The sequence below is a fragment of the Panthera leo genome, chromosome B4 (assembly GCF_018350215.1).
Source record: "Panthera leo isolate Ple1 chromosome B4, P.leo_Ple1_pat1.1, whole genome shotgun sequence".
NCBI lineage: Eukaryota > Metazoa > Chordata > Mammalia > Carnivora > Felidae > Panthera > Panthera leo.
The window spans coordinates 138,130,908-138,154,832 of NC_056685.1; the positions used below are offsets into that span (position 1 = coordinate 138,130,908).

The 23,925-nt window shown below is 63.6% G+C and overlaps 1 protein-coding gene across 2 annotated transcripts in view; it reads left to right on the plus strand.

Moving 5' to 3' along the window:
- The window catches only part of GRAMD4 (GRAM domain containing 4), a 72,296-nt gene that overhangs the window by 35,695 nt on the left and 12,676 nt on the right, over nucleotides 1-23,925 (plus strand). For both annotated transcript variants that reach the window (XM_042948142.1, XM_042948143.1), the window contains exons 3-7: nucleotides 2,172-2,292; nucleotides 16,686-16,806; nucleotides 20,995-21,056; nucleotides 22,895-23,027; nucleotides 23,453-23,478. In XM_042948142.1, the coding sequence (XP_042804076.1) occupies nucleotides 2,172-2,292; nucleotides 16,686-16,806; nucleotides 20,995-21,056; nucleotides 22,895-23,027; nucleotides 23,453-23,478 (463 nt within the window). The remainder of the gene's footprint in view (nucleotides 1-2,171; nucleotides 2,293-16,685; nucleotides 16,807-20,994; nucleotides 21,057-22,894; nucleotides 23,028-23,452; nucleotides 23,479-23,925) is intronic.

Consider the following 23,925-nt stretch of genomic DNA (forward strand, 5'->3'; position numbering starts at 1 on the left):
TCCGTCGTCCCGGTGGCTGTGACCAGGCCGCCCTCCTGCGGGGTACAGTTGGTTCCCACGGCCGCCTGAGAGGGCCCACGTCCCACGCCTGTCACCGGCTCGGGCGTCCTCAGGCGTCCTCAGGCTTTCTGCTCTGATGGCCTGACGGGGGAAGAGTGGGGCTCTGATGGCGCGGCTCTTGCTGTGAGGGAGGCTGGACACCTCCGTGCTTAGACTTTGTTCTCTTCACTTGAGATTTCTTACTGTGGTAAAACATACTTAACGTAGAACTCCCCATTTTAGCCGCGGTCGGGTGTTCTGTTCTCCGGCATTGAGCGTGTCACCCCCCGTCCGCCTCCAGAACCGCCATCGTCTCTCCACACTGAAGCCCTGTCCCCACCCGTGCCCCAGCCCCTGGCGCCCACCCACCCGCTCTGTCTCTGTGCGTGACTCCTCCAGGGACGTCACGTGAGAGAAGCCTATAGCACCTGCCCTTCTGTGACTGGCTGCTCTCGCTCCGTGTCCCGGGCAGAGGAGACAAGTGGACGTGGTGATTGAGGGCAAGGGCGTGGGCGGGGGGGGAGGGGGGGGTCCGAGAAGGGGTCAGCTGAAGGGGCTCGCAGAGGGGCTCAGACCTGCGGCCCACCGTCCCCATCGGTGCTCCCGGCCAGCCGCTCGGCTCCCCGGAGCCGCTCCTCCCCATTCCCGCCGTCCACTGGGCTTCGGCTCGGTCTGCCCCACACCCTGAGGGGCCCTGGCTCTCCTAGACCCGAGGGGGCCCTGTGGGGATTCTGGAAGCACAAGGGCAAGTTCCAGACGGCCTCGACTGCAGCATCCCAGAGCCTGACCCGCATCACAGCATTTCAGACGTGGCCCCATAAACTGGGGGTCATCCTGCTCGCTTTGGGGGAGGAGTTGGCGGATGGGATGGAGTCGAGCGTTCATCGGTGCGGAGCCCCCTCTCCTGGCCGGCCTCTGCCCTCCGCTGTGTGGCTGCTGCTTGGCCGTCATGGGGGTGGGGGAGGGGAGGGGGAGGGTCGAGCTCGTTTGCAGGGTGAGTGGGTCAGGCATGCGCCTTCTTCCTCGTGGTAGGGCAGCTGGAAGTATCCCCAGTGCCCGTGTCCACTGCTGCCAGGCCGTGGGGGGTGCAGGTCAGCAGGGGCACTCACGCCCCAGAAGCGAGAAAGTCCCGACAGGTCAAGTGTCAGGGCAGCCACGGGACCCGTTGGCCTCCCGCCGTCAGCATCTCCTTGCTGGGGTATGGCCTGGAGCAGGCAGCTTGTGTCTATGGAGGAGGGGTCACGAGGCCTGTCGAGCCCTGTCCGGGCTGTGGGTCCCCTTCCACCCTCCCCCAGCCCGGAGTCCGATCCTCCCCCGTCGCATCGCGGGGGACGCACGGCTGCTGCTTCTGGCCAGGCCGGCGTCAGGATGCAGCTGTGGGGGCGACCGTGGAAGGGTCCAGTGTGTGAGCCGAGCGCTCCTTGTGCGCCCGGTGGGTGGGGGCCTGGCTGTGCCGGCCTGCCCCGCACCCCTTCCCCTCCCGTCAGCAGGAGGCGAGCGGCCACCGTGCCAGGCCCCCGGGCGAGTGGCAGCGGGCCGCGGTCATCTGTAACCGGAGCCTGCCCCGCACCCCTGGGGACGTCAGGCGGTGGTTTTAATTAGCCCTCCGTGGAACGGGACAGGCCCCGGTCCGGAGTTCGCTCGCCTCGGGAGCCGCCGTTCTTGCAGATTTACGCAGCCTGGCGCGTGGACGTGCCCACCCCGCCGGCCCGGAGTCCTGTCACTCCAGCTCTGGGGCGCGAGGGGGACAGGTCTCGTGGCTGGGCTCACCCGCCTCCCCGGAGGGTGCCGCGCTGGCCGGCCTGGGTTTCTGTGGTTTCCTTCCCTCTGCAGCCCGAGTGCTGTGGCCGTCAAGAGGCTTAGCATCGTGGGTTTGTTTTTTTTTTTTAATCCTTCCTAAAAGCTGACCTCGCCTGGGCTCCACCAGCAGCTGAAGATGTCCCTTCCACCGGCAGGTGAAGCTGAGGTGAAGGGATACCCGCTTCGTGGCAGAGGCCCTCCTTGTCTTCCCGGGGGCTCTGCGGGCCTGGCCCTTGCAGATGAGGGGTCCTCGGGGTACCCCTCGGAGAACCAGTTGACGTGCACGCGGGACGCCTCGAGGCAGCTCCTCTGAGGGTGTGTGTCTTTTGTAGGCTGGTCCGGGGACCCTCATCATGGCTGCAGGAGTCCAGGACTTTAACCGGACAGAGTTTGACCGATTAAATGAGATCAAAGGTCACCTGGAGATCGCCTTATTGGAAAAGCACTTCTTACGTGAGTACCGGTGGGGGGATGGGAGGACGCCGCCCCGCAGAAGCGCACAGGCTGTTTGGGCTGGGGAAGCCCCGTGACCGCTGTCCCTGGGCTCGGTCGTGGTGGGGACGGGCCTGGCCCCGTGGGCGCGGGCTTCCCGAGGCTCCCTCTGCTGCTCCACTAAGACCCGAGCTCTTGTCCGCGCAGCTGCGATGTTGTTGCTCGGGGGTGAGGGGGACGCCACCGGGAAGGGATAAAAGGCTCCCTGGAGAGTCCGATGCTTTCAGGGGATCTGGTGCATTATTTCCAGCACTTAGCTCAGAACGGGTCAGAGCGTGGCGAAGAGACGGAGACTGTCCACTCTGGTCTGTTTGCTGTCGCAACGCGGAGGGAGGGGGAGCCCGAGGATTTCGTCGTCAGGTGGCCGCACGCCTCGGGATCTGGGCCATCGGCGAGCTTAACCACACCTCCCCGCTGCCGCGAGCCGTGGCCTCTTGCGTGGCAATGGTTAGAAACTGCTGCGGAGGCGTCTCCCGGGTCCTCGCACACACGATCTCATTTGACGTCCCGCCTCCCTCTGTCTCCCTGCTCTGCAGACGGGAACCGCAGGGCTGGGGAGGGTGACCTTCCCCGGGGAAGCCCTCTCGCCGGCGAGGGGTCGGAAGCAGGCAGACTCGCCCCGGCGCCCACGCGTGTGACCCCGCTGCGCCACGTGGAGCCTCCACGGCTGATGCCGCGGCGGCAGCTACAGCTGCCGGGACGATACAGGGAGGAAGGCGCGGCCTCCTGGCCGGGAGCCACCGGGTCCAGGAGGAAGGGTCCGCGGGCAGGTCCCCTCCCTTCCTGTCTCCTTCCCGCGCTCCGGACCCAGCGGCTGTGCCCTTGCCGGCCCACGGACACCTCTCCCTCGGGGTCCACACACTGAGTGTCCACTGAGCTCCAGCCGTGGGCGCCCCTGCTCTGCAGCCACGTGGGGGCCCTCGCCTGCACGTGACAGCGGGTGTCTGAGCCGTGGGGGGGAGCCCTCGGGTCCGGCCTCAGTGTTTTGCCAAAAGAGCTTCTGGTTTACTCTTGGGTAGCTCACGTCGCGAAACCGTCCGGGCCGGTTTTGGCAGCCGTGGGGTGGCAGCTGTGGGCACTCGTTTTGAACTAGGAACATTTCAGACAGACACAGAGGTAGAGCGTCTCACGCGCTCACCGTCAGCTCCAGCGAGAGGCGGCCGCGGCAGGCGGGTTCCCGCCAGCCTCCCATCCTTCGTCTGTATTTTCAGCAGGCAGCTCGTTGTGTTTTAAAAACGAAAGCCGTGAGTCTGATACTCACAACTGGAAACATCAGGTTACTTTTCACGTCGTCAGACCCCCGTCCTAAGCTCAGATCTCCCCGACTGTCTGCCGGTTTTTCCGCAACTCCGAGAACGGCACCCAGGCCCCGCGTGGAGCGGCTGGCGCGTCTCTCCAGGCTCCTGTGTTGCCAGTTGTCTGCGTCTCTGCTCTTCGTGGAGGAAACCAGGCCAGCTCTGGCGGGGCCTCCGCCCTGGACCTAGCTCAGGGCGTCCCCGTGGACTCCACACGGGGCGCTCTCTGGGAGGACTCCCTCGGTGGCGGCTTCCCTGAGGTGGTGTCCGCCCTTGGGTGTCATGGCTTCCATCCGCCGTGCCCTGGACGTTCCAGAATGGTCATTCCCGACCCCTCCAGTCGTCCTCCATTTACTCACCGACGTAGTTCTGAAAACCTAACTACTTGGTTGCTCCCGGGGATGGTTCCTATAAGCAGAGGCAGGATACATGCTTGAATTTTTTTCCTTTATTGTCTGGTTTTCAGAATAATGAGCTGATTCCCTACTTAGAGCATCTCCCAAAGGTGACCATCGAGGGTGTTGGGCTTTTGTGGGTTTTTTGCTGTCCTCATGCGATCATGGCCTTAAACACAGCTGACGTGTCTGAATCGCTGCTGCCCGTCGGTGCCAGATAGACCCACCTCTGGGCCTTGGGTGGTGCTTCGGTTTTGCTTCTGAGTCCTTTCGACGTCAGCCACTCCTCCGTGAGCTCTCTGGTGTGACGGATGCTCCGGGCTCTTCGTCATCTCTTGCCCCCGTCCTGGAATTAGCCATTTCTCCTGATTCCTTTCTGTCGAGAGTGGTGTTTAGAAGCTAAATAAGTCTTCTGGGGTCCTCGCTGCTGTCACTGTTTCTAGATGTTTCCAGTGGGCAGAGGTAGGGCGTCCTGAGTTCACACAGATCATTCGAATTCACATCCAATACCTGGGGTTTTCGTTTTTTTCCTTTAAAAAAAAACTGTGATAAAATATACATAACGCAAGATTTGCCATCGTGACCATCTGACGTGCACCGCTCGTGGTGTTGACACGTTCGCGGTGCCACACGCCCGTCACCGTGTGGTCAGCTTGTGACACTGAAACCCTGTGCCCATTAAACCTCAAGTCCCCGTGCCCCTCCCCCAGCCCCGGCAGCCAGCGTCCTTCCGTCCGTCTCTGGGGGTTGGACTTCTGCAGGGACCTCATGCAAGTGGAAGCTACAGTGTTTGTTTTGGGGTTGGGCGCCATGTCCTCAGGTTCATCCGCGTGGCCGTGTGGCAGCACGTGGCAGCACCCCCTTCCTGTGCAAGGCTGAGCGCCATTCGGCTGTGTGACTGGACCGCATTGTGTCTGTGTGTCCATCTGCTGACAGGCGCCTGCGTGGCTGCCGCGAGTGCTGGTGCGCGGTTTTTCCCATCGAGACCCTGTTCTCCCGTCCCAGGGTCTTTACTCGACCTCGTCAGACTGTTCTCTCATCTCTCAGGCTGAAAATCCTAGTTCTCGTGAGTGCTTTAGATTTTTAGAGATGACTCTTGTTTTCCGTTCACTTTTTATTTTGACCCGATTCCCGATTGGCAGGAAGGTCACAAGAATAATACAAAGGAGCCCTGTAGTCTTTTCAGCCAGATTGTCCCCAAGGTTCAACATTTTACCGTGCTTGTCTGCCTGTCTGTCCCGTTCCCAACCATCCGTCCATCTGTCCGTCCGTGCACCCACCTGTCCTTCCTTCCATGCACCTGCCCGTGGTCCTCTGCAGACGTGATGTTCTGGAGCTCTCCTGTGTGTGTTTCCTGAAAGTAGGTACTCTCTTACCTGCCGAACCAGTACCGTTACCGACCTCCAGAAATTAGCGTCCATTCCACACGATTATCTAACCTAAGGCCTTGCTGCAGCCTCACTGTCTGTCACAGCGTGCTCTCCTGTAATTTTTAGCCGAAGAGGGTCCCCGGTCACACGTTACGTTCAGGCGTCCTGTCTCTTCGGTCCGTCTCCTGGAGCGGTTACGGCCTGCCTTCGTGGTTCCTGATGTTGGCGTTCTTGAAGAGTGCACGTCCCTCAGTTTGGGTTTGTCTGATGTTCCCTCAGGATGAGACTCAGGTGAAGAGTGTCCCAGGTGTGATGCTGTGTCCTTTTGTCCCGTGACGCGTATTGTAAAGAGTTCTCGTTAGAACCAAACTTGCTTTTGCAGTCGTCTAAAATTGCTCGCATGGTTGCAGAGTCCAGGCATGTTCAGAGAAATCGGTTTCTCTTCCTGTGCGCACCCCTTCCTTCTTTTCCTCTATAGGTAACCAGTGTCTTTTGATTTTATGCTTTATGCTTCCACTGACTCGTTTGTAGAAACAAACACGTGCGTTCTTAACTTCCTCCTTAGATGGACGTTATCCCCGTCTCACTTTCTCCCGTTTCCATTGCCTCCCAGAGGTCCCTCCAGAATGGTACCTGGACAGCGTCCCTGTCCCGCGTTACACCTGCTGTGTGGCTTTGGCGGGGTTCAACCGCCTGTGCCCTGGGTGGCGAGTTTCTTTCCTCCGGCCAGGTTCATAGTTTCAGGCGGTCCTTAGGCTGCTCCTGTTGAGCATCTGGCACAACGTCCTGGGTCGTGTGGGTGGAGGAATTAATTGCAGAAAAACTCGGTCGGGTTGGAATCTGCACGGGAGAGCCCATCTCTTCCTCTGCCGTTTCTTCCCACTCAGTAGCTGGGGGAGCAGAGCGTGCACGAGAGGACATACGGCATCCTTGAGACCCACAGCGTGCTTTGGGTTGCTGCTGCACCGGCCTCTGTGCCCCGGTCCCGCAGGAGGGGTGCTGACGTGGGCTCGGGGGAGCTTGGGTCTGCGGTCGGCACCCACGCTTCTAGTCCTCGACTCGGCCGCCGGGTAGCGGCCGGCTGCGGACGTTCACCCGTTCGCGGCCTCAGCTCCCCCCTGCAAAACGCCTAAGTGGCCGGTGTGAAAACTCCATTCAATTATCCCAGAAAGCAGACTATTGTTCTTTGTGGGGAGGAGGAAATAGCCCGAGTGTGCAGCGGCCTTCTCGGTTATGAAATATTGAACAGTACAAATGTTCCTGAGAGAAAATGACGTAGGGTGGAGACTGTGAGTTGGAAATGCGTCCCGGCTCGTGACTGGAGGCAGGAGCCTAAATTTGTTAAAGAAGTGCATAAGTAAGTTAAAAGCATCGTGCATTTGCATTTAGTCCGAGATGCATTTTGGTTGCTACTGCTTTTTAAGCACAAGCACACAGTAAGTGGTCCGCAGTTTCTGTGCCTTTCTCCACCTCCTGCTGGGTGTGGGCCCTGGGAGAGGAGATTCTCTCCGAAAGGGACTTGGGGTGGGATTTGGCTTTTGGAGGAAATGCTCACGGGGCCTCCGGGGCCTGGGGGCTTCCTGGTTGCCAGGCGAAGCCTGAACCTCCCTGACCCATGCACGGGTTCTGTGTTGTGCGAAGGCCTGTGGAATCCTCCCTGGGGGGCCCACCCTGGGGTCTTGAGCCCCCACACTGTAGGGACCGTGCTCGCTGGGCCACCGACGCCACCCAGTGCCAGATGCATGTGGGTTCCCGGCGGACGCAGATGGGCAGACGGCAGTTAGCTCATGCAGGGTGCGGCCGGGCAGAGGACGCCCTTTGCTTCTGAGCCCCGGTGCGCCCCTTCCTGCTCCGAGCCACGGCGGGTCAGCGTGGCTGTCTGTTTCCCGCCTGAGAGGGTTTCACTCCCGTGGCCTGGAGCATCTCTCTCTGATGCCTAGACTTCAAGGAAGGGCCCTGGAGGGAAGGGAAGTTTCTGAGCAGCCAGCAAGCGCTTTCTCACCCGCAAAGTCCTCTGCCAGCAGGGGCGTTGGGAGCTGCCTGCTGCCTGCTTACGGTTTGGAGGGGGGCGGGAGTTGTCCAGACAAGGTGAGGCCCCGTTCCAGGCCTACTGGCTGCAGGGCTAGGTGTGGGGTTGGCCACGTGGTGGTGGATGTGGGCCCACAGATGTCCATCTGGGAGTCTGGCGTTTTGTTTGTTGGTTTGACTCTGCTCCTGCCGTTAAATCGGTGCTGTTCGGCGAAGAGGAAGGCAGATCCGGATCCCTTCTACTCCCGGTGAGAATCTGCCCTTCCATTATTCGTTGCGGATGTTGGGCCCCGACTCCTCGACAGGCACAGAGCCCGGCTCCCCCCGCCCCAGGCAGGGCCGTCTCAGTGCCCGGCTGAGCGCCCCGCCTGCCCAGCTCCTACTTCAGAGGAGCCACCCCCGGAGCCTGCCGGTGCTGGGCTCGCCCCGTGGGGCCCAGGGCTGCGGGACTCTTGGGTGGGGGGCGAAGTCAGGGAGCAAGCTCCAGCGGGCCTGCCCGTGTGGTATTTTGACGGCTCCGTGTCCAGGGTCTGGCAGTGTCCTCTGACGGGCACTTTGGAAGAGGACAGAACCGAGCTCCGTGGGATGTGTTTCGTCAGGAGCCACGCGAGCTCTGGGAGCTTTCTTGTCGACGCTCCGCATGCACCCACTGAACACCTCACCCGCTCCCTGGGCGGTGGGGAGGCCGGAGGATGGGACCCCGCTTACGCCGGCGTGCCTGAGCTCCTGCGTGAGGACGGCACCTCGCCTTCCCTGCCCTCTGCCGCCCCCCCGGCTGGTCCCCTCCTGCCGAGACCCCCACGGACGAGGCCACACTGGTCCAGCGGGCCGCCCTGTGACGTGGGCTTGCCCCAACTTTCTTCCAGCTCCGTGTGGGAACTTCACGTCGCGTCTCCCCTACTGAGCCGGATTCTCGTGTGACAGAGTGAAGGTGGCCGGCACCTTATCTACGTATCCCCACAGCTCAGGCTCGTGGTGTAGTGGTTGTGGGTGCTCAGTGCGTATTTGAACGGACGGGTCTGTGGATGCATGAGTCGATGGGTAGGTGAGTGGGCGGGTGGGTGAGTGGATGGATGAGTCAGCGGGTAGGTGGGTGGACGGATGGATGGGCCGATGAGTGGGTGAGTGGGTGAATGGGTAGATGGCTGGAGGGTGAGTGAGCGGGTGAGCGGATAGATGGATGGATGTGTGGGTCTGTGGGTAGGCGGGTGGATGGACGAGTGGACAGACAGACTGTTCCTTCCACCGGGCACGCTTCTGCACATCCTTCCGGGTCCCAGCGGGCACTTACCACAGCTCAGGTCCTCCAGATACGCCCTTCCCTGCTCTCACCCTGTCTGGTGTTTGGTCCTTAAGCATGTGTTTTATGTGTCACGTTTGCTCCCTGGTGAGCTCACCCACTCGGAGACTCGGGGCCTGGTCTTGCCTTGTTGGGGGCAGAGTCCCGGCGGCCCCCACCCCAGAGCTGTGCAGGGTGCAGGTGCTTAGAAAATAGCTCATTGCTGTGGGGAAGGGCTGGGCATGGCAGGCTCAGCTGTGGGGCACTAAGGGCTGGGGGGAAAGAGAGAGGGACCAGGGATGGGCACACACACATTTTCTGTTTCTGAGTCCGGGGCCCTAGAGCCCAGACCTCGGGCGGCCACGTGAAGCCACGTCATCTGTGCTGAGGGGCTGTCGGTTCCTGAAAGACAGCTGTTCTGGGTCAAAACCCTGGATGAGATCCTATTTCTTATTATTTTACATGGAAAGAATCCCCCAAAACTCCAGCTGATTTCCCAAGAGGGACCTAACCCTGCGGTAAGCCGGTGTCTGAGCAGCCCAGCACGGCAGGTGCCGCCCCCTGAGGGCCAGACAGCACGGTCGCTGACCGTTGGTGGCACCACAGTAAGCAAAGTCCACGTCAGAGACATTGTGCGGACGGAAGTTGCCCATCCCGAACGGTTTTTCTCCGGGAGAAGCTGAGGGGGAAGGGAGTTGTCGTGGGCGCTTTTTTGCTGGTCATTTAAAGTAGCCGTGTGCCCTCGGCTTAGAGCCTGATACCTGGTCACTGTGGGGAGCACGTGGTTCTGCCTTCTAGAAAGGTCCGAGGCGATGGCCAGCGGGCGAGTTGGGCCGGCAGGCTGCGGGTGGGGAGGGTGCAGGCTGCAGGGGAGGAGGAAGGGTGGGGGCGGAGCCTGGGGCCCCCAGGTGTGCTGCCTCCCACGTGGCCAGCGGGAGCAGCTTTCCCAGCGGTCTCTGTGTTTGCAGGCCCGGCCGGTGGGAAGGAGTTTTATTTAAGGATTATCACTTGATTTTTATTTTTGGCTGTGGCTGGGCCTGTTGGATTCTGTGCCAGGAGGACTCCTGCTTGAGAGTTCTACTTTTACACATTTAAAAATAGCCTGGAAGCTGGTTCCTTCCTCCCAGTGACTCCCCTGGAGGCTGGGGTGCCGGGTTGGGCCGTGGCCCACGCTGTCTGGGTGTGTGGTGGGCATGGCCCAGGGCGTCCTCTCTCTGTCCCTCCGAGTCCGGGTGGCCATGGGCTGGCAGTGGAGGAGGTGCCCGGAGTCCCCGGTCAGCTTGCAGACCCTGCCCGCCTCTCAGGCTCGGTGGGGGGGGGGGGGGGGGGGGGCGCCTGCTGGACTCTGTGCGCGAGCCCTGCACGGGGTGCCTTCCCACACCCTGCTGTTTTCGGGGCTCCACGTCTGTAGCTCATTTTGCCTTGTCCCTTGGCAAGCAGCGGTCAGCAGTCTCTGTAAGGGGCCCCGAACGCCCCCACTAGAGCAGGACCTGGCTTGTGTGGACCCTGCCGCTGCAAGGAGGGGGCATTTGGGACGAGGGAGCCAAGGCTTAGAAAGTCCGAGCGTCCCTCAGGGCTCACCACACCCCCGGGCCTCCCCCTGCCCTGAGTCTGCTGCCCAACGGCTGTCACGGGAGTGGGTGGCATCATGCCATGTGCCCGCCGCTCTCACGGGGGCCCCGTTGGACAGCCGTGCAGGGAGGGAATTCACGAATTCTGGGACAGACTCCTGCCTTCCAGGTGCACCCCCGGTCCTAGAAGGTCTGGGGATTCAGACTCCCTCCTCAGGCAGGCATTTGGGCTCCCACAGCCTCCCCCGGCCTTCCGGCTGCCCCCAGCGTTCTGCTGCGGCACCCCCGTGGCCACACCAGTCCTTGGAAGGGAGCGAATCGCTGTGCTGGGGACCTCACTGTGTGACCCTGGCGGGCCCGGTGGTCTCTAACGCGGCCGCCTTTCCTGCCCCGCAGGGCCCTGACTTGGTGGTCTCATGTGCCAGGGTGTGGCTCCCGCTCCTGGGGACCCCGCCTGTAACTTAGCCGCTGGTGCCTGCGGACTGATGGGCATCTGGCCCCCTGCAAGGGTGGCTCCCACGGCCCGTGAGGCAGGCCGCACCCCCACGAAGAGGCAGAGAGGGGCTCCGAACAGCCTGAGCGCATGCTGCACCAAAATGGCGCGTGTAGGGCGTGGGCTTGTGGGAAGTGTGGGCGACCGGATGTCCTCTGTGCGGGTACTTCTCACGACGGGACTTCAGAGAGTCAGAGCTCTCGTGGTCAGGGCTGGCGGGGCACTTTTCGAATCCCGCTTCAGGTGGGGCCCGGAGAGAGGCGGGGAGGAGATGGGTGGGAGGAGGGGGCTGCTGGGGCCCCTGCATCTCCTGAGGGCCATTTGACTCAGGAAAGGGGTCCGTTCTGTGTTTTGTGACCTGTGGGTTCCCGTGGGGCAGGTGGAAGGAGGGACCCGTCCCTCCCTCCCGGGGCCCAGTAGGGCCTCCTTGGACGCAGTCTTGTCTCAGGAAGGAATGCGGGGCGGAATCCTGGCCCCCAAAAGTGTCTGCGCCCTCATCGCCAGAACCTGCCACCGTGTCACCTTCGTGGCCCAAGGGACTTGTAACTGAGTTAAGGATCCGAGAGGGGGGCCATCCTGGTTACCCGGTGTGCTCAGTCTGGTGAATTACAGCAACTCCCGCGAGAGGGAGACAGAGGGTCAGGGGAGACGTGACGATGGAGTCCATGTGAGGTGGTCCCGTGCTGAGACCCGGGAGCCTCGCGCTCTGGCAGCCGAGTGTCCAGGCCCGGGGCCCGGGCTCTGCAGAAGGAAGGCTGGTCGCTGCTGGAAAGGCTGTGGTCTGGGCTCTGAGGTCAGAGGGCGTCGGGGTCAGAGGCGGCCCCCAGGGGAGGCTGGGTGGAGCGAGACCGGCTCAGAAGTTGCCACTCAGCGGGAAGGGAGGAGGGAGAAATCGATGGCCGTGGGGGGGCGGTGGGGGTGGGTAGGGTTGTGCTGCTGTGTCCTGTGCCCCGTGCACTGTGATTGACCTAAATATGTCACCAGCTGGGGGGACAGGCCGGAACACCCACGCTCCCTGGGTCTGGTCGGTATTTCAGGCTCGGGGAGAGAGCCGCGTGGCCTTGCAGAGAGCTGTTCGCTCAGAGGACGGGAGGGAGACGGCCCCAAATGCCAGCTGGGTTTATTTATCCAGACGTGTCTGTGCCGCCAGCAGAGGAGGCGCTGGAAGAGGTGGACGTGTCCTTTCCGGGAAGGGGGACGGGCAGACTTGCCTGGCTGCGTCCTAGGGTGTGAAACTGAGCCGCTGCCCCGCACTGGCTGGAGGGGAGAGGGGCTTTGTGGCGCGGGGCTGAGGGCCGGGGGTGCGTTCGTCTCTGTTCCGCAGGGGGCCGCCGACCCGGGGAGGCCAGGAGACCGGGGGCCAGTCCGGGGCTGAGGTCCCAAGCCTCCATCCTGGGCAGGGCAGGGCAGGGCAGGGCCGAGCCGAGGGGCCTTAACCCCCGAGGGTGTTAAGAGGACCTGGCTCTCGGCTGCCCCGCGTCTCTGAAACCACCTGTGATGGTGAGTGTGTCTTTTCTTGCTCAGCGCACCGGCGGCTCGTGGGGCGGAATCTGGGTGTCCACACGTGTCCACGTAGGCTTGGCCCACAGTTGCCACGTGGTGGAACCCAGCCACGTGTTGAGCTTCCGCAGGTTGGCCTCCTGGGGGAGGGAGCTCGGGGGCGGCCAAGTTAAGTAAAGTGTGGTTTCCTGCCAATGATGCAGGAGGGGCTGACTGCCTGTGGATGGGGGAGGCGTCCGCAGCTGCCTTGACCTTCAGACGGAGCTGAGATGCACAGAGGTTTTTGGGGTGCGTGTGGGTGTTGGGATGGGAAAGCTCGAGAACACCCCAATCTGGGCACTTGTGAGGTGGCCCCCGGGGTACCTGACTTGGCCAATGGCCACTCCCCCGGGGGAGAGGTGCCCTCACCCCTGTCCAGGGCTGTCTGCCCGTCAGCACGTGGTGGACAGGACCCCGTGGAGGCTCACCCCGAGGTTCATCCACTGGCTTATCCAGTGAGTCTTGACCGGGCACCTGCTTAGACCAGGCCCACCGCAGGAGGACCACACTGCTCCGAAGCGAGTGCCGTGGGAGGAGGCTGGGCAGTGCTGTGTAGGCACACGGGAGGGCAGAGCTCTCCCACTGCCGGTGTGCGGGCGCCCTCTTGGAAGAGGGTCCCCGGGCCCTACCTGTGTCGGGACCCACCTCCCAAGGGGCCCAAGGGCCAGTGGGGAGCCGTGTCTAGGCCAGCCCCCTGGGGCCGGTATACACAGAAGATGTGCTCACAGGGGCCACCTGATGCCTGCTCCGGCCGGGGTGCGGTTGCTTCATCACGGCAGCGTTCCCTTTGACGAAGCCCGGTGCATGATACGCGCACAGTGGGCGTTTGCTGAGGAAGTTGTGTGCGAGCAGGTGGTCTCTCTGGGCAGCTGGGCTTGGAGTGGGGCTGAGTGGAAGTCTCTGTGGAGGCCGGAGCTCCCGGGCCGATAACGTGCTAAGCTGTGGGTCCCCGGTCGCCCGAGCACCTCCCAGCCGGTGCCGTGTGTGCCCGGAAACCACAGGTGGGGGCTCCCAGTCCTCCTGAGCCCTCAGGGTGGGTCCCCGGGAGCCCTGGTGCAGGGCTGGGGACGGCTGAGGCCTGACGCGTGGGGGCTGGCAGGTCCGCTGCACAGGGTGCCGGTGTCCTTCGGGGGCCGGAGGCCTCGTGCCGGGGCAGCGGCCCCTCCCTCACCACTGGTGTCCTCGCCGTCGGGCCCCTGGCCAGTCCCGGTGTGTGCGCCCTGCAGCTGACACGTCTGCTCCTGCTGCCTGAGAACTCGCTGGGCTGTCCGTTCACCGTGCCTTTCCTGGCTTCTCCTTGGGCCAGGCTGGGCCCTGGGCCTTCACAGACAGTGGACAGACGGGGACTGTGGGCTCGAGCCAGGGGATCCTGCGCGAGTGTAGACTTAGAAACGTGCTGTGTTTCTAGCGGTCACGTTTGCTGAGCCTTGATCTGTGGACCTGCATCCCCTCTAGGAATCCCCTCCCAGCACCCTGAGGAGAACCCATGTTGCCCACGTTCCTGTTAGAGCAAACCCATGAGGGAAGTGACAAAATGCCACGTTGAATGTGTGGGGAGCGGTCAGGGAGGTTGCTCTGGGAGGGGAAATGGTGCCTTTGAGACTGAGTGGCAGGGAGGGGGGCACCAGCATGTGCAAAGGTCCTGGGGCAGGGTCCGACCGTGGGCTGATCTCTGAAAGGCGATCCCTGTGGCGTGGACCCAAAGAGCAAAGCCGAGGGAAGAGCAGTGAGACACAGCAGGTGAGGCGGAGTGCGGGGCATCGCTTTGGAGGGATTCGCTGAGTGGTTGGATTTCATCGCAAGCCCCTGCCGACTTTCAGGCAGGACGGCGGCAGGAGTGCTGTTTAGAGGTGGATTGGAGGGTGTAAGGGGGCCAGTTAGGAACCAGGGTAAGAGTTGGGACCAGGAGGATGGGTGGGTTTGGGGCGACGTGCAGAAGTCCCAGTGTGTGTGGCGGTGTGCCTGGCACAGGACCCCTTTGCCATAAACCTGGCTGGCTACCGTGAGCGGGGACACGCGGCTGCCTCGGCAGGGCCGGGGGGGCGGGGCTCAGCTGGGCTTCCCGCAGCCCTGGAGCTGGGGCTCCGTGCTCCTGTCACCTGCCTCCCTGGCCGCCTTCCCTTGCTGCCTGGCCCCCGTTGCTGGCTCTGACTCAGAAGTGGCTCTCTGGACCTGGGCAGAGACCACCCTCTCCTCTCCCCTCTGCACGGCCCCCCTCATGGGGCCTGTTCTGTGTCCAGATTCAGTGGGTCCAGAGGCCTCAGTCTTTGGGGAGACTTAGCTGTGTGGGGGCCACCCTGCTTCACCCCGGGACTGAGGGGGTCTGCGTGGGAGCTGGGAGGGACCGCTCCCTGTGGCGTTGGCGTGTCCTCTTTCTATGCGGGACCTTCTCCCAACAGGCCTCAGTAGCAGGAGGGGCCCGGAGGGGCCGGCGGGTGCTGGAGGGTGCTGGGCGCAGTTGCCCGGAGCCGGGTGGATCCCAGCGGGGTTAGACGCACGGGAGGGCCTCGCGCACTCCAAACGCTCACCGAGCAGGTGGGCCCCGGCCCTCGCACACCCGTGTTCTTCGTGAAATCCGGCGAGCTGCAAACAACCCAGGCAGGAGGTGTGGCCAGGCACCCTCGAGGCGGGAGGGTCTTCTGACCTTGGGCCTCTCGGCCTGCCCGTGTGCCGTCTGGACACAGAGCCCTGCCGTCACGCACCGTCCTGCTGCAAGCCAGTCTGCGCTTGGGGCCTCCGGCTGCCGTGTTGACCTTGGCCTGAATTTCGGGGGCTCGGGCTCAGCCCTGTGTCCCCAGGTCTGGGGAGGCAGCCAGGACAGGAAAGGAAGCCTCTGGGTCTCCCCCGGTCCCTCCCCGGCCCCCCCTCCCCCCAGGCCAGCGAGGGTCTCACCATGACTGGCAGCGAGGGGCAGCGGAGGCCTGCAGTCCTGCCACTGGTCAGACTTGGGGGGGTCCTGGCTCTTCCCCGGCTCCAGGCCGCACCTCCGATTTTGGTGAATTAGTCGGTCGCGTTCCTGCGTCTCAGGAAGACCTTTCCAGGACTCGAGCCAAGTGTGGCTTTTCCTGAGTCCACAGGGCTCAGTTCTCCTCGGCGCCAACCCCCCTCACCCGCTCACATGTGCCCCGCGACGCCCGCCCACCCCTCGGACTCACTCCCTGAACGGGGCTGTTCTCACTGTCCGGGTCCCCAGAGGGCCAGCCTTTGTGTGGCTCACTTCTCTGTCACAAGTGTCCTGGTGCGCGAGGCCACGCGCTGGTCCCGTGAAGAGCGGCGAGATACCCGTCCGTCAGGGTGACTGCGAGCGCGGGCCTCCCCACCGCTCTGTTCCGTCTTGCTCGGGCCCCAGCTCAGCAGACTTGTTTCATGACTTTAACCGTTGACTAAAAGGGGGAAGTGGGATCATCGGCCCCCAGCAGATGCCTGTGGAGGAGGCTCTTCCCGGGTCTCGGCCTCGGCAGCACCGTCGGCGTGGGGAGCCGTCTCTCTTCGGGACGTGTTCTCTGGGGGGGCTCGTGGCCGGGCCACGGCACGTGTCGGGGGCTGCCGTGGCCGCGTCCCCGTTGCACCTGCCTCTCCCTGCAGGGCGCTCGGGGTCTCTCAGCAGGTAGCCGTGACCTGTTTGGATGCGGGGAGCCCAGCCCAGCCCCGCGAGGAGGCAGGTCTTCGGTCCCTCACACCTGTGCGCTCCGTCTGTCCCCGGCGGGTGGCGACCCCTCTAGGAGGCGATGCAGAGCCTTGAGAAGTGAGGGCTGGTGTCCGGGGGCAGAGCGGAGACGGCCGAGCTCCGTGCCGTCGTGGGGCTGTGACGAGAGCAGGGCCACCGCGTGTCCCGCTCAGAAACGAGCGAGCCTTCTGCACCGCGACAGGGAAATGCAGGAGCCGAGGATTTTCAGGGGGACTCTCGCATTTTGCTGTGATACGAGACTCGGCACAGCCCTCGAGAGTTGAACCAGTTGCCCGCGGCCAGCTGTCGCTCCCCAGGCGTTTGTGGGGGACCCGGTGGGGGAGGCGCTCTGAGGGGGGCAGAGACAGCCGGGGCCCGGTGCTCCTGGGCGGCGCCCGCCGACAGGCTCTGCTCCTGAGGAACGGTGCAGAAGGCAGGGCCCGCCTGTGGCCGCGCCGGTTCCTCCGGCTCCCCCGTGAGGTCACGGCCCAGGCTGCACTCGGGGCACATCGAAGCCCGGCGGAAAGCGCGGGGGCTCCGCAGTGGGCATTGTAGTGCGGGTGGGCCGCGGGGCGGGCAGGAGGGCCGGCGTGGGGACACCCGGGAAAGGCCGAAGCCGGTGGCCGACCCCTGCGTCCGAGCCCTCCCGTGGTGCCCGCGCCGTCGAGGGGCAGGGTGGACCCGGGCAACGGTCACCTCGCAGCTGTCTCCCTGCAGAGGAGGAGCTCCGCAAGCTGAGGGAAGAAACCAACTCGGAGATGCTGCGGCAGGAGCTGGACCGGGAGCGGCAGCGGCGGATGGAGCTGGAACAGAAGGTCCAGGAGGTGCTGAAGGCCAGGTGAGGAGGGGGCCGAGGCCCCCCGCTGCCCCCGCGGGCGCCTCCTTGCCCCTGAGCCGCCACGGGGGTCGGGACCCCTTCCTGAGCCACCTGCCGCACGCAGCGACCTCGGGGTTCGCCCGCCGCGGAGGGTCACCCTCGTCCCGGCAGCGCCCCTCCGCTCTGGAGGTGACGCCCCGGCTTCTGGGGGGGATGGTGTGGGCCCTGCTGTGGGTGGAGCTGTCCCTGGCGCGTGGCCCCCTCGGCACCCCCCACCTCTGCCTGCAAGAGCTGGGCCTCTGCCTCACGGTGCCGCCAGCGAGAAGCGGGTCATTCCGGGGGGTGTTTGTACGTTCGGAGACCCGTGCTCTCCCTGTCCCTGCAGGCTGGCAGCCTGGCGGACGAGGCCGCTGCTGGGACATCCCCGCCAAGAGCTGGTTCCTCTGTGGGGTGGGCGAGTGCATTGTTGTTACCGAGTGTCGTCACCAGCTCTGGTTCCGAGGATCCCCCCCAGGCTCCAGGTGCCCCGTGCACGGGGTTTAGTCGGTGGGAAGGCGATGGCCAGACGCTGGCTTCCTCTCAGGTCTTACCCGTTGGTGGTCAGCTCCCGGGAGCTGGGGGCACCTGGCTGTCTTTGGAGGAAGGGTCTTTACCCTGCTCTGCAGGCGTTTAGGACAACTCGTGTGTGTTTTTGGGCAGCGTTGAAATCGGGCTGTGTTGCCTGTCCCCGCAGGTCAGTGTGGCTGTTTCGGGGTTCTTCGGGACTCCCTGGTGGGGGGAGGCCTCGAGCTTGTCAGGGGAGGGACTCACCCTACTTTGCATTCTGCCCCGGCCGCAAGGCCGGGGCCCCGTCCCAGACATCGGCACATGGGCCTCAGCCAGGACTTTACCTGATGCTGAACTTTCTTACGTGGAAATCTGTAGACGTGCAAAGATTCAATTACGTTTTAATTATGCAAAGAGGTGCAGCGAGTCACCTGACCTGGACGGATGCTGGGAGATCCAGGGACTGGCCCTGTCCCCGGGTGCCTTCTCAGCCTGCCGGCCACGGCCAGCCTTCTGTGGCGCGTCACAGCGCCGTCTCCCCGACAGAACGCACTTCTGTCTGGGGCAGATGCGTGTTTGGGTCCAGCCTCGCCCGGAGCCCTTGGCTGGAGGCTGCAGTCCCCCCGGTGGCCTTGAGTGGTGTTTGCCCACGTGTCTGCTCTGTCCGTTTCCCAGCCCCCGCCCGGCCTCACTCCCCAGCCCTTCACCAAAGTCCCCTCCCAGTTCTGAGGATGCAGAGGGACCAGTCTCCCACAGGTCTGCTTGGGGGCCAGCTGGGTGATTATAGTTAAGGAACATCCAGGCCAGGACCCAGGAAGCTAAGGGTCCTGGGGTGCCTCGTGGGGCTGCTCCCCTGCTTTATGTGGGGGTGGGGTTTAGGAACCTTCTGGAAACTGAGGCCTGAAGGGGGAAGTACAGGGAGAAGCAGGTTTCATGCAAGAGATGACTCTTTCTCTCTCTGTTTTTTTTAATATTTGTTTATGTTGAGAGAGAGAAAGCATGAGCTAGGGAGGGTCAGAGAGAGAGAGGGAGAGAGAGAACCCCAAGCAGGCTTTGTGCTGTCAGCGCAGAGCCCAGCATGGGGCTTGATCTCACGAACCGTGAGATCGTGACCTGAGCTGAAATCAAAGAGTCTGACGCTTCACCAGCTGTGCGTCCCACAAGTGATGACCTTTTGCACCGTCACCTTGATGTCTGTGTGGGGGTGGCCGTGGGCCGTCCCTGCTGGGTGAGCATGTGGAGGGGCCCCTGCACGTGCGCGCGCGCACACACACACACACACACACACACACCCAAGCTGCAGATGAGTTGTAGGATTGAAACCTGGGGATTAGGTTTATGTAAACCTCTGTTTTGGTTTTAAAGAGAATTTCTGAAAAACCATCTTGGTTAAAGCTTATTTATCAGTAGGCAAAGGCCTTTTCCAGTTCGCCGTCCAAAAGCCACGTGGAAACACCGCCCTCCCGCCTTGTGCCCGTCTGTGGCCAGGCCTTGCCTGGGACCCCGGCCTCGGGCCCTCCTCTCGGGCCGCTCCTGTGCTGGGCCCCAGGCCATACTGAGCCTTGGTGGGGGCTGCTCTGTGTGTGGGGTGAGATGGACCCCCCCAGCCCAGGGAGGGTCGGGGGCAGAGTGAGCCTGGCGCCCGGCCCTGGCATCACACTTGGAACCTCCCGGGCCTCAGTGCCCTCTGGCCTCGGACGGGTTGCGGATCAGAAAATTGGATTTTCAAAAAGCAATTCAGGCACATTCCACTCCAGCCTTGTTGGCCGATCATCAAGCATTAGCATAGGTTGTTCCGGAACGTTTGAGTGAGTCCACGGGTGTTACAAATCCAAGGCCCCTTTTTTCCGATCGAGGTCACACGGCTCTTGTTTCCCTGAGGTCACCCCGTTGGTGTCCCCCTTGACCGGGAGCTGCGGGTGGGACCGGGCGCCCCAACGTCTTAGGCTGCGATGTCCCGATGCGCCATCTCCCCGCTGCCCGCCGCCTCCTGTGTCCCGTGCACGTAACAGGCACCGACAGCAGCCCAGGTCTGGTGGGACGTGTCGCCCGGAGTGCCCACCCCCGTGTCCTCCGGCCTCTCCCAGGGGGCGGCACGCAGCCCGTTACTGTTGAAATGGCTCTTTGTTTCTAGCGGGTAATCGTGTTAGAAAAGTCAGTTAGTGCCCGTGTAAACCGAGCCCAGGGCCCCAGAAAGCGGCCACCGGCCACCCGGACCCCGGGCCCACCTGTGGCTCAGGCAGGGCCGTGTCCTTGGCAGCGCACGCCTGGGCCCGGGCTCGGCAGGAGCACATTTGTTAGCGCTTCTCAGGTGGGCTGCGGCTTCCGGAACCTCCAGGCTCACCGGAGACATCCTGGTGTTGAGGCCGTCACCCGTGCCTGGGAATGGAAGGCACTCCGTCGGGTCCTGGGCGCCTCTCCTGCTCCCAGTAAACCCCTGTCGGTGGGAGCTCTGGGCGTGGACGGCCGTTTGGGCCGCCCGGCCCCCTCCTCCCTGGCCGTGGCTCCCTTCTCTGGGACTCCACCTCTGTCTCGTGTGTTCCTCACCCACTGCCTAGTGAGGCTGCAGGCCTCGCCCACCCTGCCTGTCTCCCGTCCAGCTCGTCCCCTGCGCCTCCTGCTCCAGATTCCAGTCGCGGCTTTCAAGCCCGCGAACCAGGTCGGTTCACGGAAGTGTGGCGTGAAATCCCGTTACGTGAACAGAGCAGAAACCGCCCCCCGTCCTTCCCCGAAGCTGAGGGTCTCCCAGGCCTGGCATCTCTACCTTGAAAGAGTCCTCTGTGTTCCACCCCGCCCCCCAAGCCCCTGCTGAGTTCTGCCTGGGGCTCCACCCTCCCCACATCCTGGGGTCCCTGCTGGCCTGGGAGCCACAGGAACAGTGCGTTGCGGCCCGGCCAAAGCACCACCCGGGGGCTGGGGGCTGGGCCAGCCCCATCAGGCCCTTTGGCTGAAAGATCAGTAGTCAGGGTCTGGCAGGTGGACAGAACTCCAGGCGAGGGCTCTGAGGCCGGGGGACTGCCGTGATCCGTTGTGGCCGGGCCGCAGGGACAGGAAGCCAGGCAGGTGGCTGGCACGGGCATCACCCAGCCTGTGGCCTTGCACGGGGCTTGCTGAGTACGTGCATCGATAAGTGTCTTTTCATTAGCATGCTAATTAATTAGCGTAAGGGGTATTTATTCGGAACTTAATAAAGAAACAGATGTGTTAGGAGCGCCTGGGTGGCTCAGTCGGTTAAGTATCTGACCCTTCGGCTCAGCTCAGGATCTCACGGTCCAAGCCCCACATGGGGCTGTGCCGAGGGCGGAGCCTGCTTGGGATTCTGTCTCTCCCCCTCTCTGCCCCTCCCCCCGCGCACTTGCTCTCTCTCAAAATAAATAAATGAACTTAAAAAAAAGCAGACATGTTAATAGGAGAGGAAAGGGTTGCATGTTTATTAGTGATTACTCGGTTATTAAAAAAACAGCAAGAAAAGCGTGTCCGTCACGAACGCGACTCTGTGAGGCCCGGACGCCGTCGCAACGTCTGAGCCGTCAGGTCCCAGTGGAGCCCAGCTGCTGGGAAGGAACACTTGAGTGCGGTGGGCTCCCTGAGTGCCAGGACTTTGCAGAGCCCGGACTCGCTTGGAACTAACAGGACTCTTGCCCCTTCTTCCCTCCCTTTAAGAACCGAGGAGCAGACGGCCCAGCAGCCTCCGAAGGGGCAGGCCCAGGTCAATAACGGAGCAGGTAGGGCCCCCGTGGGCGGCCGGGCCGGGGTGGGGTGGGGGTTGGGCCCGTTCCTGGGCACACCGGCCCACGCGGGGTCTCCGTGCGTCGGGCCCCCGTGGGCGGCTCCGGTTGTGAGCTGGCGAGCGGTCACAGCAAATGAGATGTGATTTTATTGTTCTGTAAAGATGCCACACGGCACCCGCTCCAGCCCTTCCCGACCGAGGAGCGTCGTCCTCACACTGGCCTCTCGGCCACTGACCTGGGGGCCCCTCCCTGGGTCAGGACACAGAAGCCTCTTCTCTGCACCTCCCCGCCTGCCGAGCCCTGTTCTCTATCTCGCTCTACCCTTTGTCCTTCCTAACGATGTCCTGGGAGGAAATGGGATTTTCTGTCCAGCTGTCTAGGGATCTGACCCCGGGGTGGGCCTGGCCCTCCCATCTCCTGACGTAGGACCCGTTCCCACGGGCTGACCACTAGTGAGCACCCCCTCTGTGCTGGGAGCTCAGAGTCATGCTGGCAGGGCCTCGGGGTCAGGCCTGTCTCACATACAGCTCAGAAAACCGAGACCCAGGAGGGAAAGCCTCTTCAAGGGGCACCCGCCACGTGGAGGCCCAGACAGGTCCTGTCTTCCAGCGGGGACGTGCAGGTAGGCCGGTCCGGGTACAGGGCCGGCTGCTGTGCCCCTTGGGTCATCGTCTCCCCGGGCCCCTCCACGCTCAAGACCCGGGTTCCAAGCCAGAAGCGGCAGGAGAGACCCCGAGGTCCCGGCTGTGCACCGTGATTGATGAGTCCCCTGCACGCGTGGGGAGTGTCAGAGAAGTGAAGGGCGGAAAGACCCCAACGCTCTGGGTCCCCAGCCGAGGTCCACTCGGTAGCCCTCGTCACCGGTGCGGTGTGTGGGCAGAGGGAGGGACAGTGGGAGGAGGGGACAGGTGCTCTGCGTGGTGCCCCCCGCCCCGCAGCCAGTACGGAGGGGTCAGCAGCGCCCGAAGCCTGTCCGGGCCACAGGCCCAACGTAGACCTGGGGGTTGGCATACCGGAGCCTCCTGTCTGACTTCACGGTTTTAAAAAAAGGTTTCTGCATTTTTAAACGGCTGGAAAAAAATGAAAGGAATGTGGATTTCACAATTGAGCATCCATAGTGTGGTTTCATGGGGACGCAGGCGGTCCCACCGGGTCACGTACTGCCCGTGGCTGCTGTCCAGCCATCCAGTGGCTGTAGCATTCACTGCTTTGCCCACCTCTGCGTGCGCTGAGCACAGTCCCGCTCCAGGGAGGGGTGAGAGGCCCCCAGACGCTCCCCGTTCCTTTCCTCTCCGAGACCTCTGTTCCCTGTGCCTGGGCGGCCTCTGTGTGCACAGACCTGGCCCGGTAGAGTGTCACATGGGACCACGTCCCTGCCCTCCCTCTCCTTAATTGTGGCAGGACAGCGCCCCCTGCGGGTGACTCTGTGCGGAGCACTCAGGGTGCGTGGTTTCCTCCTGGTTTTCTGAATCTGTGAGGTGGGTCCCCTTCTGAAGGTCTTGGTCGTGGGGGGCAAAGGCCGCGTCCTTCACTGGGGCCCCCGCCAGGACACAACCCCTGGGCGCACACGTTCCCTGGCCGTCCCTCAGGTCCACGGCGTCCCAGGGGGTGAGCCCCCAGCCAGAGAGAGAAAGGGAGGGCGACCCCGTCCCCGGGGGGCGGGCCGTCTGCTGGGGCTGCAGCTGCTCCCCGGGAGGGGCGTGTGACAACAGAGACGCCACGGGGTCCGCGGTGGCCGTGGCGGGCCTCGTGGCGGGAGCGGGTCAGGCTCGGCGTCAGGGTGTCCACGCCCCACCGTATCCGTGTTCCTGACCGGGAGCCCCTCCCCGCAGACCGGCGGAGCCAGGGGCTGTGCCCCCGTGTCCAGAAGTGGTTCTACGAGAAGTTTGGGGAGTACGTGGAGGACTTCCGGTTCCAGCCCGAGGAGAGCACGGTGGAGACGGAGGAGCCCCTCAGCGCCCGGAGGTGGGGGCCTGCGGGGGGGAGGGGCCCTCGGGGGAGCCAGGCCAGCGCCCGGGGCGAAGCGACAAAGTGGCTGACGCCAGGGCTGGTCCCGGGGCACGGCCACGCGCCCTTCCCCAGGGAGCAGGGGCGGGAGCAGGGTCACGTGACAGGCAGCCCCCCCCCCCCCCCCCAGCTCAACACTCTGGGCTTCGTGACAAGGCGTGTGGGGACCATCGTCTCGGGGACTCAGGTTCTGGGACGTGGGCGGGAGACGAGGGGCAGCACCGTAGGTGACACCCCCCCAAGTTAGTGATCAGCAGTGAGCTGCACCTGGTGTGGGCCCCGCGTCCCAGGTCATGCTGTGCTCCCCGCGTGGCAGTGGAACATGGCAGTGGGGACGCGGCTGTGCAGGTGCTGGCACTCACCTCTCTCTCCCTCCCTCTTAGGTTGACGGAAAACATGAGGCGACTAAGTGAGTACCTAGCACGGCCGTGTGGGGCCAGGGGAGCGGGGCCTCGGGGCTGAACTGGACGTCTTTCCAGAAAGATGTTCCTGGAGGTTCCTTAGGAACAAGGCTCCCGTCAGCAGCATGTCCAGCACCACCCCCCCCCCCCCCCCCCCCCCCCTCTCCCGCCATCCATCTGGAGCAGGACAGGATGAGGCCAGCTCTGCCCGTCCCCAAGCTGGGCCTGGACGTGTCCCTCCAGGCCTGGAAGCCCCAGTGGAAAGCGGTGCTTCTCCAAGTATTGGCCAGGAGCCCCGGGCGATGACAGGCACCCCCCCCCACCACCACCCCGGCTCCCTCTTTCTCCCGTGTGTGGCACAGGCGTGGGGGGGGAGCGGCCAGCTGGCGGCTTGCGCAGGGATGGTGCGCAGTGGGTGGCACCGGGGTGGCTGGGAGAGGCCAGCTGGCGGTCAG